This window comes from Melospiza melodia, chromosome 3 (assembly GCF_035770615.1).
Source record: "Melospiza melodia melodia isolate bMelMel2 chromosome 3, bMelMel2.pri, whole genome shotgun sequence".
NCBI lineage: Eukaryota > Metazoa > Chordata > Aves > Passeriformes > Passerellidae > Melospiza > Melospiza melodia.
The window spans coordinates 125,759,709-125,774,050 of record NC_086196.1 but is presented as its reverse complement, the minus strand read 5'-3'; the positions used below and the strand labels follow the sequence as shown (position 1 = coordinate 125,774,050).

Genomic DNA, 14,342 nt, shown 5'->3' with positions numbered 1-14,342 from the left:
AAACCCTGTTTCTTCCTTTTGAAAACAAGAAAAAAAAAGACCTCTTTGTTCAAAGAGAAACTTAAAATATCTCAATCAAAATTTTGAACTCAACTGTTTACAAGCTGTCTGTTAATAGAAAGGCATCATTTTGGTTGCTTACATGTTTTTCCAATATTCAGCTATATTTCTTGTTTATGTCTCCAGTTTTCGTGTTCGTGTGGAATACCTCACTCGAAAACTATGATGCTGGATGGAAACTACAGTGAATCTGATGCCAACAGCCTGGCAGGGTACACGAGAAACCAGATGGCAGCAGAAGAGGAAAAACCAGAAAAGATGGTTGTGCATCTAGCCATGAGCAATGAATCCAATTCATCAAGGAAGAGAGGCCTGAAGGGCCACGTGGGCTTGCGCATCATCCAGAACACTCATGCAATTGATAAATATTCAAGGTTAATATTCCCAGGCACCTATATATTTTTTAATTTGATATATTGGTCTGTCTTTAGCTAAGCATGCTAGCACTTCTGAATCAGAAGATGTCTACAAAACACTCTTTTGTTGGTACTTTTTTTTTGGTCTAATCTGGACACAAAACTAGAAACCTGATTATTGTATTGCTTCTTTGAAGTGTAAATGGGAGGACACATCCCACAGGAGGCAATTGCATGTGCAGGCCTCATGGAGGAACTCTCTGTGCTGGTTGGTTTCCAGCCCACCCCCTGCTTACGTGTGCTTTATGACACATGACATTTCTCATACTTGAAAATACGTGTCCACCATACAGCCAAAAGTGCTGGATGCTCGTTTGGGGCTGGCCACACTGGTGGTGCCTGCTGTGCAATGGACAACCAAAGACAATGCTCATGTGAGCTGTAAGGAATTAAATAAATGCAACTTGTGTGGGGAGGTCTGGACAGTGCTTCTCCTGTAAGGATACTGAATGCTTTCCTTTACTTTTGAGAAAATTACTTTCTTTTCTCTTTGGCATATAAACATAACTTTTCTCCATTGTTTTGTGAAGAACACCTCCTTTAAGGGTACAGATTCTGCTTTCTGTCTGGACAGAACCTTCATCAGTACCACTAGGACAGCTTGCCAGCCAGGATCAGCTGGGCTGGCTACAGAGCACAGGTGGGATGTTTGAGTCAGGGTTTTTTTCTAGATTACAAAGTGAAGCCCACAGACAAACTGTACATCCCAATGTGCCTCTCCCAGTCAACACAATGCCCTTCTGTTCAGGCATTTGGGATCAAAAGGGACGCATGTCTGCCAGAACCTCTCTGCAGAAACAGAGGCATGTCAGAGATTAAATGGCCAGGGATAACACTGTGGGTCTAAGGTTGATGTAAGTCCTTTGAAGATGCTGCACAGCATTGTAACACGCTTATGTGCTTGGCAGTTCTTTTCCTATCCTGTGATATCTCCTTTTCCTTTGCTAACAACACTGACAGCAAAACCCAAATGCAGAAACATGATAGCAACACAACAGCAATGCTCAGGTTTGTGTGCTCCTTATTTTAAGAAAACACCATGACTTTTTGGCTGTCGTGGAGATTATGTATATCAAAACACTTGTTTACCAAGCTGAAGCTGAGCAGTAGGGGCAGAGCTTGACATGTGAAGAGCCAGGACTGAGGTTAGAATAAAGAAAAAGCAAACAAAAATACTGCTGTAACCATAATTATTTGTCAACACATGAAATTTTCTGCTTACGTAGCAGGAATTCTTACATCCTAAATCTCAGGGGATGCAGAAAGTAGCAGAGAAATGTCAACTCTTGGCTGTCAGCCATACCCAGGTTTTCCCTTGTGCCTCAAATATTACTGCCTAAGTCAAGCTGATTTAGAGGAAACAAATTTGATGAGAGAAGCTAAAATTAACAACTATGCTCCTCTTTAATCAGCCATGTTAATAACTGACATGAATGGAGTTCTGTCTGGTCATAAAAGTAAGAAACCACAGCCCTGAAGTTGCTGGCAAGAAGAGGAAGGACAGTGTCTGAGGGGCAGGACTGCCTAGCCTGCCTCTTGTCTCCTGAGCCACCAGGAGAGTGCATTTACCACTCATTGCTCATGGAGCTGAAACCTGGATATGCCTCACATCGACAGATGGAGGTCACTACCAGAAAGACACAAAAAATATTAAAGAAATAGACCACTCATCTTTTGAGAGGTTAAACCCTGGGCATAACTTCAGCATTAGGTTAAAGCATTAGTGCATTCTTCAGCATTAGCAGTTTTGAGTGTAAAACAGGAGCCAATGTTCCAGCTGGCAGCAGGACAGTTGCAGCAAAGGGAAAGGCAGCCCAACTACAGCATGAAGCCACCAGAGAGTTCAGGGAGTGAGAAGCTTGGTTCCTGTGCCCCTGTTTTGCCAGTCTTTGGGCATTACCCACGGCACGTGCCATTTAACCTCGCAGTGCCTCAGCTCCTCCATCTGGGAAGTGAGGAGCACTAGGATGTGCCTGCCTCATAAGGGGCTCAGCAGGCTTAGATAGCACGTGTGTGGGGCATGCCTATGATTTCTGAGCAGGCCACCCAGTGGGAATCCAGTTTTGTGTTAGTTACCAGTGAGTTCTTCAAATGCATGCTCTGAACCAGCCCAGCTGGAAGAAAGCAGGTATCTCTCCTGCCTTATGATGCTGTTACAGCTCCCCTGCACTCCAATGATACTAAACCAGGGATAAGTGTAGACAAACAGCCCAAAAGTGAGGACTGTCAACGAATAATGACTCTTGGCATACAATACCCAGGAAGCCCTAGTGCTTTACTTTGCCATTTCTTTTTTTACACCTCCTGTTCCCTTAGAAGTTACGTGATGGCAAAGATGTCCTTTAGGTCCTCTCATCTTTGTACTAGCATTCCCAGTAGTTTTAATATCTAATAGGCATGTTTTGGAGAGGATACCTTACTGTTATTTTATTTGCATGTGTACATAACTGATAGACATTGATGTCTGCTTTTGTCAGCCTGTAAAACCATCAAGAGGGTGTTTTTCCACTAAAGCAAAAAAAAAAAAAAATCCCTCCTCTATCTTAGGCATTACTTAAGCTCATTGTTAATTGAAACACCAAATTAAAAGTATAGATGCAAATAAAGCCAAGTCTTCTCCTTCAGTCAGCATTATGAATTGTATTTTTCTGTTTATTCAGAAGAGAGTGGCTAGGCATGAAGTTAGAGCAGATATTTGAAGTGTGGCATTGACAATGTATTTCACCTTTGATTTCCCCTGGATTACAAGGGACTCCATGAGCATTGTCTAACCTCCAGTTGCCAAATCCCAAAACCAGTGCATTGAGAGAGTGCCTGAAGCTGGGCTTGAATGCTCTTTGATGGATACAACCCAGTTCTCTGAAGCACTGAGCAGATGGACAATGAACCCACTGAAGGAGAGGATTTTCACAAGTGCACAGGAGATTTGGGCAAATTGAGGCCACTGGTGAAAATGCGTTCTCTGGACGACTTGGTCCAATTGCAAAGAGAGAAAATGTCAGCTCTGCTCATTCTAGGTTGGCTCCATTGTAATTTTACTTCTAACCAAATAATGTCTTTGAGAAAAAGCAACTGTATAGATATGTGCACATATGTATAATGTGTGTGCAAGCATAATGTATAGCCAAGGAAGACACTGGGATGTGCACCTATGTTCAATAGTGCCCATATGTGAAATTGTAACATATTGTATGTAAATTATCATTTATTATGCCCAGAAAACTTACTATGTTGAATGGAAAAAAGGCTCTTATTGTCAGTCAGGGACCAAGAGATGAGGTATTGGCAAAAACATGGGTTCTCTTACATTATTTTTCTGAAAAAGGAGGTATTGAGAAGGATACAAGCAATATGGATGCTAAACTTGTGCAGTGGGTACAATCCACTGTGCTGATTGCTGTAATCAAACCTGGTAATAAAATAACAGATGGAAAGAGTGGAAAAGAGTCAATTTCATGGTGTGAACTTTAAAATGTGATTTTAATTCTGTCTGGAAATCTGTTACCTATAAGCTGATACTCGGGGGCAAAGGATTTGAATAAACACCTCATTTGTAATTGATTTCAAGTAAAAAGCCATTTCAAAAGGTGGAAGAACTGTAGTGGAAGCATGTGAGTACTTTGAAGTATGCAAAGCTCTTTGAGAAATGGAGCTGTTAATCACAGTTATAAACTATGAAGACCATTTGTGAAAACTGCAAACCACAACTGAAGAAAGTTTAATAATTGCTTTACAGTTAATGGCGCATTTTCAAAAGAGCAAGTGGCAGGTATGTATCTCAATCTCCATCTGACTACAAATGAGAACCTGTCATTTAGTTCCTGCTTTGTGCCTTTGAAAACATTGTCTCCACACTTCCCAATGGAAGATAAAACTGCTCCGAGGTCCCAGTTGCCAGATCACAGCTATTATCCCTAAGGCAGACCTATGGAACTAAAATAAATGTGCATGGGTGAGGCTGATGCCTGAACCACTGAATAATGGTTATTGTCTGTCATATTTCCACAGTGGAGAGATTACAGCAAGGTACAGCCTAACTAAGCGAGATACTGCCCTGCTGAAATGTAAAAGAGCAGGAAAATTCATTTTAAAAACAGCAAGAATTTAGCACTATTAAAATTAAAATGTAATCCGGTCTCACATTAAGCTGATTAATTACTTTGCACAAATGACATTTGAAATAATGTATCAGGGTCATTACTTTCCTGGTCAGAGGAATTATCATTTCAGATGAGAGAGAAGGGAAATTGTGCACAAGCATGGAAAAGGTGCCGCTCTTTTGGAAGGACAGGAGCAACCACCAGGGGAGCAGGGCCTGCTGTGGAGGCAAGGGTGAAGGCAGCCAACTTTCCCAAGTGCCTGGGAATCACACATCACATGTGGCACTCCTTGATTTGGGCACAAATAGGTTACCCTCTGCCAGAAGGGGTGGGATCCCCAGGAGCCTCAAGGCAGCCATGAGAGGGTGCAGTGCAGGCGGTGCAGCCATTCTGGCCAGAGGTTTGGGCTCACTTCTGGCCAGGTGTGCCATCAGCTGGTCCTTGGTCAGGGTTTCACATAGGAGCCCCAGGCAAAGTCCCCTGCACACCAGACAGAGAGACATGCCCAGCTCCCAGGTGTGTCCCTGCAGCACTGAAGAGATGGGGACTGCATGGCATGGAATGTGTGCCCCAGCCCTCCCTTTGCAAAGCAGCCAAGGATCAGGACAGTCCTGCACTGTCCACTCCCCCAGAGCAAGGAGCAAAGCTCTTAAAAGATAATTTGACACCTGATTTTTAATATTTCCTCCCTTTGAGAAAATGCTGAACACTCCTTTTGGCCAGTTGTCCAAACTGGACCTCTTCCACAAGTGTTTTAGGGGTCCCTGATTGTGTATATGTGCACTTGCAACCATAGAAATCAGCTTAGGAGAAATGCCTGGCAACTCAACCCATGCAAAATGCATATAAATGATGTGGAAAAAAAGAAGGAAAGATTTTACTGCTCTACTTGTCATGCAGATTTATAGAAGAAAATTGTGTGTTTAGCTTAGAGGGAATTCAGAGCAGGAAATGAAAGGACAAGTTAATTGTAATGACAGTTTGAATTACTTGAACAAATATATTTTGAGAAACGGGACAGAACATTAGAGCTGTAAAACTCTCTAGCCTCCTGGCTCTTTCTATTTTATCTGGATTTTTAATAGGGTCCAAATTAATTTCAACCATGAAATTTTAAACCTTTCTTATTAAGGTGCATAATGACCACATTTTTATTGATACAGATGGGAGGAGACTTTCAGTGCTCTGCACAGATTGTAATTGCAGCAGCCTCCAAGTAAAAATACTACTCTTCCATTAAAATACTGCTCATTTTGCATCTAGAGTTTCAGGAGAGCTGCTGTTTCACAAAAGAGGAAAGGCAGAGTTATTCACCTGTTGGGCAGGGGCACAAGATGCTCTCCAAGGAGCTGCACAGGAGAAAGATCCTATCATTTGCACCAGAGAGAGGCCTTGACATTTAACACGTATGGCAGGGTGCTTAGGGGTGGTGCTGGGGGGGACTTTGTAAGACTCTCTGAAGAACAAAGAAAAGGAAACTCCTGCTTGGCCAGACCTGGAGGCACTAACCACCGAGGTGGTCATCACCCTAACCACAGCCCCCATCCATGATGGCACCATGGATGCCAACTGCCGCCCTGGGGAAGGTGACAAAGGACATTTCCTCAGGGCTTGGTCCAAGTTCTGTGCCTCAGTAAAGAACTACTTTATTTTTGGGGTCAGTGTCCCCTTGCCCCAAAGGTCTCTGAGGTGCTCCCAGGGTGGCACACTGAAAGAAGTTTCTCTTATGCTGAGGCTGAGGTGGGGCTCTCTCTGTGTGTTCCATCCATGAGGGAGGTTGGTGCTCAGTCTGAAAAAGTGGTCTCTGTTTGCAGGATCTTCCTGTCAGATTCCTGCTGCATCAGACCTTCCTTTCATCAGTGGTGACCTAGGAGAGGAAGATGAGGAGGAGCTCTTGCTTTGAAGAGTTCCTTTGTTTTGAAGAAGGGCTGGTGTATGAACAGAAATCAAATGAAAGGATTGAAATGGGAGGCCCTGCTGATTACTTGGTGTCCAATGATCTGTCCCAGGCTCTTGGGCACTATGTGCTCTAAATGACAGAGAAGATGCAATTCAATTTTGAGCTGAGCTGCTAAATGGAAATGGCACTTCCTGAGCTGCCATGAACCTTCACTACTGCTCACACAGAGTAAGGCTGGGGCAGGAGCTCTGTGTGTGGTTCTGTACCTCATTAACCGGTACTGGAATGCCTGGAGCTGGTGGTGACCCTGCAGTGATGCTGCCCAGGAACAATGCTGTCCATCAGTTTCCCCTTCCCCATGCTCAGTCTCCCAAGGAAGGGCTCTCCCCTCCTCTTACTCGCCCTCCTGCAGATGCAGCTGTGCTTAGCAGAACATGGCTTCCTTTCAAAAAGAAGAAAAAGTAGGGAAAGAGGCAAGAAGAGGAAAAAAGTCCTCCCTCACAAATGAAAGTATTTTTGTGGCTGAGTCAAAGGCAGTATTTTGCCAAGCCATTAGCTGCTCCTTGGTTCTCCAGCTTTTCCTTAATCACAGCTGTAACGTTAATGCCTTCTCCTCCTCAGTTCTGTGGCAGCTGACGTAAATATTACAGAACGTCAGTATTCTTCCCACGTCTCAGCTGGTGACAAAAGACAAAATAAGTGACTAACAGCTCCAGTGCAAAATCTTTGTGCTGGTGCTCTGCCAAGGGATGGGACCATTGAGGCTGACTCACAAATACAAACTCAGTAAGGTTTTCTTACCATGTGAATCCAATTAGTTGAAGCAATTTAATCGGGAAGAGGTAAAACAGCCTTGTAAAAATAATAAAAATTAAAATTTTAAATTTTAATTAAAAATTTCTGATTTCACAGAGGAGGAGGCAGCCTCAGAAAGAAGTCCTAGTCTTACTTTCACTTCAGGTCTCAATCAAGGCTGTGTGGATGCTCAACACACAATGGTGAGAGGAGCCATGACTCCAGCATGGGAGCAGCCACCCAGGATAAACCTTAGACCCAGAGTTTCATTCCTCAGTCACTCTATCCCATGCTGCTAAGCTGCCACCTAAACTATAAAATGCTCACAGTTGCTTCCAGGCACATCCATTTCCAGAACGGAGGCTGCCCCAAAACTTCATGGCCAGCCCAAGGCATGGACTTGGACTTGGACTCCAGTCTCTGGGCCCTGGCTCAGCCTGTATGGAGCAGAATGCCTCAACGTTAGTATCTCATGAGTCTCCGAGCTCAGCTGCCTATCCAGACACTGTGGTGTTAAACTGCCCCAGTATCACTTCCCAGCTGCCTCCCTGAACCTGGAAGTCTCTCAACACCTCAAGCAGCTCATCCATCTCCCACTGCAGCCTCCTCACCTTCTGCTGTCAGTAGAGCAGCTCATGGAGTGAAAGGCTTCACGTGCACTTGCTGCCAAGCAGACACCCCCACAACTGCCTCCTGGTGTCTACACTGATCCTTGTTTCTGCTCCCCATAAGGCTGTGACAGGAGATCAGGAGTCACCCAGAAACAAGCCGAAGAGAGAAAGAGGCTGAAAAATGCTTGTCAATGATCAGGAAGAACAAGGAGGGTGAGGCTGCTGAGCTGGGTTCCCAGTGCTTGGGTGGAGTACATGCACTTGGATCTAGGGCTCAGCCAGGTCTCAGGCACAGCACAGAGAGGCTCAGCACAGCTCCAGCACTGACACCTTTTTGGCCAAGGACTGATGGTCCTGGGGCATGTCCCCACCACCAGGACAAGGCTGCCTTGCCAAGTGCTGCCACAACACTCAGGCCAAACAGGGCTGGGAGGGACCAGGCAGCCGAGGTTCCTGTGCCTGAAGGCATCATTGGCCACATTTAAACCATTTCTGTCAGGGGCACATGCAGACTGCTCTTAAAAACCTGCAATACCACAGCCTCCCCAGGGAGTACCTACCAGGGGTACCAGCCTTAAAATTAGGAAGTTTTCACCGATAACCCAGCTGAATCCCCCTTGCTGGGTCTGTTAAGCCCTGTGGGTATGAAGTAAAGTTTATGCACAGTTTATGTACCTAAATTTGTGCAGATACATCTCATGTTTCTCCTGCTCTTCACTTCCCTGGACTAAGTGGCCTCCACTTTGTCTGAGATCCTCCTCAGAGTTCCTCAGTTTTTTTACAGGAAAATCTCACAACAGCCTTACTTCAATCCCAGAATGGTTTGGGTTGGAAGGGACCTTAAAGACCATCTTGTTCCAACTCCCCTGCCATGAGCAGGGACACCTTCCACTAGATCAGGTCACCCAAAGCCCCATCCAACCTGGCCTTGAACATCTACAGGATTGGGGCATCCACAATTTCTCTGGGCAACCTGCTCCAGTGCCTCACCACCCTCACAGTAAAGAATTTCTTCCTAATGTCTAATCTAAACCTACCATCTCTCTGTTTAAACTGTTTCCCCTTGTCCTAATGCTATCAAGTTACACAAGCCCTGCTGGCATCCACCATTTCCTTCTCCAGAAGTGGTATGATTTAAGATAGGAATTTCATTTTTTTTCTTGGTTGGTTTTCTTTTGGTTTGCTTGGGGTTTTTTTTGCGTATATGTTTTTCATCTATTTCATGAAATGTTTAATTATACTGCGGAGAGGTGGTTTCACAAACAGCAGTCCCAGCTTTTCCATAACACCTGTTAAGATTACCTGGTAGCCCAGAAGGGACACATTTTGCACATCTAAAAAACTCCCACCAGGCAGAATAAACCAATGACCTGACCATCAATGAAGTCATGCATTCCATAAATGCATAGAAGGGCTTTTCCATGCCTACGGCATTGCTGCAAACTTTGATTCCTGACATGGAGGCAACTAACGCTCCCAAGTATAATCCAAAGCAGGACCTTTTACAGACAGGTCTCTTTCATCAGCTGGAGGTTTCACCCTGCAGCCATGCAGCAGGAGGCAGGAGGATGGTGAGGCTCTGCCCTGCCCTGCTTGGCTGCCCTGCCTCCTCTGCACCAGCACAGGCGTGGGCAGACAGGAGGAAAGCTGGGCCACGTGAATGCCTGGGATATGGATAAGTGCATTTTCATATTACATCTAATGTAATAAGTCAGTTAAATGCCCCTGGTCCAGAAAGGGCAGCATGTTAATAAAGGGTCTTTACCAGCAGCTGACAGTTGGTTAGCACAGATTAATTCTTAATGAAGAAAAAAACTCTTTATGTAATGTAATGCTTCTGGCTGGGGATCAAGGGTTGCAATCATCCACCCACAGCAGACCTTTAAATCCGGCTTTGTTTCTCTGTGGGAAAAATAGACAAAAAACCCCAAACCCTGCTATTTTTTAAAAGTTATGATTCAGCCAGCATCACTCAGATACTAATTCCAGGAGTGCTGAGCTTGTTTCCTAAAGAGTACAATTTGTTACACCATGGCCTGGTGGTGCAGATGTGGCAGAGGAGGCGGTGTGAGGCAGGAGAAGGGCACTGTGTGGACCTTTGCCCCAGGGATGCAGAAGATGTGTAGGGACACACCAAGGCTCTCACAGCTGGAGGGATGGTGCCGACCCCCTGACTCAGCCACGGGGGTTTGGGGTGTTTGTGTCAAAGGAGAGAGGTGCAAGGAGCAGGAGTGCAGCTGAACCGGGCTGTGAGATGGGCTGTGAAAAGCGGGAGGTCAAAGGCAGCTTAAGCAGCAGGGGTTTTGGCAGGGGACAGAGCAGCTGCCCAGATCCAGGCAGCCGATGCTGCAGTGGATGCACACACAGAAACTTTCACCCTTGCAGCCGTCAGGAGGCTCCCAGGACCTTTATTCCACTTGCAAGGCATTCCACTGACTCATGGATTTTCCTCTCCCTCCCTTGAGGCATTCCCTGAGATGATGCCTTAGCTACTGGCTCCTGGGCCATGCCACAGGTGTCACCTTCTCTCCAGGCTGTGCCAGTGTCACCCTCGCAGAGGGAACTTGCAGAGGTGCTTGCACCCACCCCAGCAGAGGGTCTGGGATATTCTGCCAAAGTTGTGGGACCAAAAGCTAAACTCACTGAAAAGCTAAATCCCCTGGAAAACCAATAAATAGCATCAGTAATTACCAGTTAAAAAGTAAAATCACTGTTGTTTACCCTGTGTCCTAAGGGCATGGATACAATAAAGCTGCTTCACATGCAGGAAGGCAATTTGTAATTGTGAGGTCTGTTTTCCTACTACATCTAGTTTTATTCATTATCTGATAAGAATCTTCCTACTAATTTACTGATGAGCCGAGGTATTTTAAAATAATGTCTTAAAGCAAGAATTATTCGATTTTGCTTCAGCATCTTATCTTTTATGGAACACTGACTTACACAAAATAAATGTGCATAAAACAGGAGAAGCTCCACAGCTTGTGACACATGAACAGGAGAAGGCAAAGGAGACCCATATCTCCTGAGCAGCAGGGATGCTCAGCAGGTAAAATGGGATCTCTCAGATCCTGGAGCTTTCTTTCATCTCTTTTCTGTTTCACCTTGTGTTTCTGCAGTGATGCCAAGCTGCAGAAAACAGATTAAATCTGTAAGAAGTGCGAGAACAAAGTAAGCTCTGTGCAGGCAAAGGACTTCAAACAGGGAGAAAGGCTGGTGGCAGAGATACTGTCACAGGCAGAGACTTCAAAAGAGGTGCAGCAGGTGATTGAATTTGCAGCTGAGCAGCGTGGCCAGAGCGAGGTACACGAGTGAGGCTGAACGCTGCAGATTTCTATTGAAAAGGCTCCTTAAAGACTTTGCTATTTATGTACACTGGTGTTAAGGAAGAGCCCTGTTCTCATGTGGGGGAGGGAAGATGATGGCCATCTCCCCAGCTCCTGAGGATGGGAGGACAGGGCACCACAACTGTACTTCCAACACAACAGCCCAGAGAGCAGCACCCCAAACTGCTCTGCAGCCTAAACTACACACTGTGGCCCACGAGAGGGGTGGAAAAAGGCCCCACGGGGCTGCTGCCCAGGGAATACATGGCCAGAAGTCCCTAACAACCAAAGGTCTCTCAGCTGACAGTACCTGGGTGTGCAAAGGAAGCTTCCCAGCAGGCTGCCATGCAAGCAATGTGGGTTGGGTACTAATGTGAGCAGATAAAGTGGTCAACTGCCCCTCTCTGAGACTTTTTTACCAGTTAAGTCCCTAAGCAACTTTATGCTTCTCAGCACAATGCAAAATCCAACTGTGTTTTGCTCATGGACAACTCTGCATATGCTATAATGGCAATTACAGGACACATTTATAACCAAGAGAAAATTTGTGACACCAACACAAAGTGAGCAACGAGATGAAAACATCAAATTATTGACATCAGAGTTGAAACAGCCCCATTAGATCATCTTAATCATCTCTCAAAAATGCTGAATGTTTTCTAGTACTTTGTCTGGGCTATGAAAGAGGTTACTGTTAAAGGGATGCCAGTCTGAAGATAGTTAATTGCTCTTTTGGCTCTGGCACGCTGGACAATGTCTTTAATGTCAAATGGAGAGATAAGCTCTCATAAGGAGCTAGAGAAAACATGTGCAAAAAGCATGTACAGATTAATAACAACCTCCAGCACTAGAAAAACACAAGAAAACCCCAGACAACCTTTTTTAGAAATCTCAACATAATCTTGAGTTTTGCAATTTTAAAATAAAGGAATCTTAAAGAAAAGTTCACCAACATATTCTGTCTTGAAACATGCTGCTTTAGATATGTCTGCTCTATATTTTTTGGCTTTTATTTAGTTTCTTTGCCCAGCCTTTGCTCAGAAGCTGGAGAAATGAAGAAAGTCAACAGAAGGAAAAGGTTTGAAAAGCTTTCAATGAAAAGAAACATTTTATTGTAAAGGGGAAGATTGTTTTTCTTTTTTTTTTTTTTTATGTTGGAGAAACAGCATTCTCAGAGCTCAGCTCTGGGTGGTAGCATAGGACACCCTGCACTGGCCACTGATGACAATCATGGAAAAGGCATGATATGTTCCCATACATGTTATGCTTTATATGTTCAGCACAAACATCATCCATTGTTCTCCTACATACCACAGACTGAATTTCTGGAGAAGATTCCTGATCTTCCTGGACTGTTTCTGGACTGACATCAGCATGCTGTGCTGCAAAGCCATAAACTTGCTACTACCCATGCTAATAGTCTGCTTTTTGGGTCCTTGCCCAGAGCATCTCAAACCACTATCCCCCTTCTATTAGCTCTGGATTTCTCTCTGAAATAATGACATTATTTTCCTTTAAACATAAACCATTCAAATACTATTAGTATCAAACCTCTGATAACAAATTCACAGTTGCCAGAGAGGGAGTAGGAAGGATTTAGCCTAAGAAATCAGAGCCCATTTTCTGGTGCCTGAGAGTTCAATGGAGGAAAGAAAAACTGCTATTTAAACCAAAGCCATTAATGCTAGGCAGCTTTCCACAGCTAGAGAGTGATGCCTTTTGAAGAGGGAGTGAAGAAGGAGGGATAGATGTATTTTATTTTGGGGATTTTTTTGCATCTTTGGGTGAGTTTTACCACCCATGGGAACCCCCTAGCTACTCTCCTGAAGCCTCCAGTTACCCACACATTGGAGCGAGTGTGGGCTGTAGCAATCTGGATCTTATTTCACACTTCCCCCACCCTGAGCAGTGAGCATCCTTTTCCCTAGCCTCAGAGGCTGTCAGGAAGATATCATTTCCTTCCAGATACAAACACACATCTGTTTATAGTCTCTTTCATGCTGGGATAAACTCCCCTGATGCACTAAACTTCAAGACACAGACCTCCCCGCTGACCCACCCTGGCCCCAGAGCTTTACAGCGTGGTCACTTGTGCGAGGTCCTCATCTGCTGGGGTGGTGTAGGGGGACACAGTATGGGTAAATGAAGGTGGTATAGAATGTAATCTTATCCCCTAAAGAGTTGCAGCTGAACCAATTACTAAAGATTAGGATAAGGCATGATGTTAACAGGCCACACCTGTAGCCAACTAGAAGAGTGTTATAAAAGAGTGGATTGGTGGGAACTGGAGTCAGTTGGCTGCTGTGAGGACAAGGATGTGTCAGTGTGTAGAGGAGTTGCCTACAAGAAACACCAAGGAGGTATGGAACTCTAGCAATATGGAACCCTTGCAATATAATGACAGTAGAACTCTTGCACTATATACGATAACAGGGTGGCACCGGGCAGCTCGGACAAGCGGCTGTGGAACTGCTTGTGGCCAGCAGGTAGGAGCCTGCCTGCACTGCCACTGCCTGGTGTTGTGCTGCTGCCTCCAGCACTCAGCACCACTGCCTCAGCCACTGCCTACCTGACTGTCACCCTGTCCCCACCACTTCCCATGTCCCTGCCAGTTCCACTGCCTGGGTTGTGCTCCAAGAGGCAGAGACCTACTCTTGGTGAGAGGTGTAGCTTCCTAAAGCAGCTGCCTATTGCAGTTTTTGAGGCTCTGGCAAAGAAAGAATGCCAAGCTGGTATTCCAGATGGAAAAACACATGAAAAAATAGAGTGAATGACAGCAAGATTTTCTTCTTTCTTTTCCTTAACCTCCATGTCTCTGTGCTCTAATGGAAAGAAAAATTGCAGGTGATTCTCTTCCCCTGACCACCATTCCAGGATTTAATCTGTCTGTGCAGTGTTAGGTGTGAGGTCTACCCCCATCCTGCCTCATCCCTGAGGTCAGTCCCCAGGTGGGACACAAGCAAATGGCACTGGTGGCAGAAGTGGGGCAGTTCTGATGGGGACACAAGTCCTGGGGACAGGCAGCTGCTCAGGGCCGCGCTGTCCTGCTGCAGCTTGTTCACTTCTGCTTACTCTGGCTTGGATGTGCCATGGATTGAGAGCAAGAGGTTGAACTAGGGAATGCGCTGGCTGTG

General features: G+C 45.2%; 1 protein-coding gene across 1 annotated transcript in view; it reads left to right on the top strand.

Moving 5' to 3' along the window:
• Positions 1 to 3,882, top strand: part of LOC134416390 (gamma-aminobutyric acid receptor subunit rho-2) — a 34,929-nt gene extending 31,047 nt beyond the window's left edge. Inside the window, exon 9 of the mRNA XM_063153004.1 lies at positions 187 to 3,882. Within this exon, the coding sequence (XP_063009074.1) occupies positions 187 to 495 (309 nt within the window). The 3' untranslated portion in view covers positions 496 to 3,882. The remainder of the gene's footprint in view (positions 1 to 186) is intronic.
• Positions 3,883 to 14,342: the final 10,460 nt, after the last annotated feature.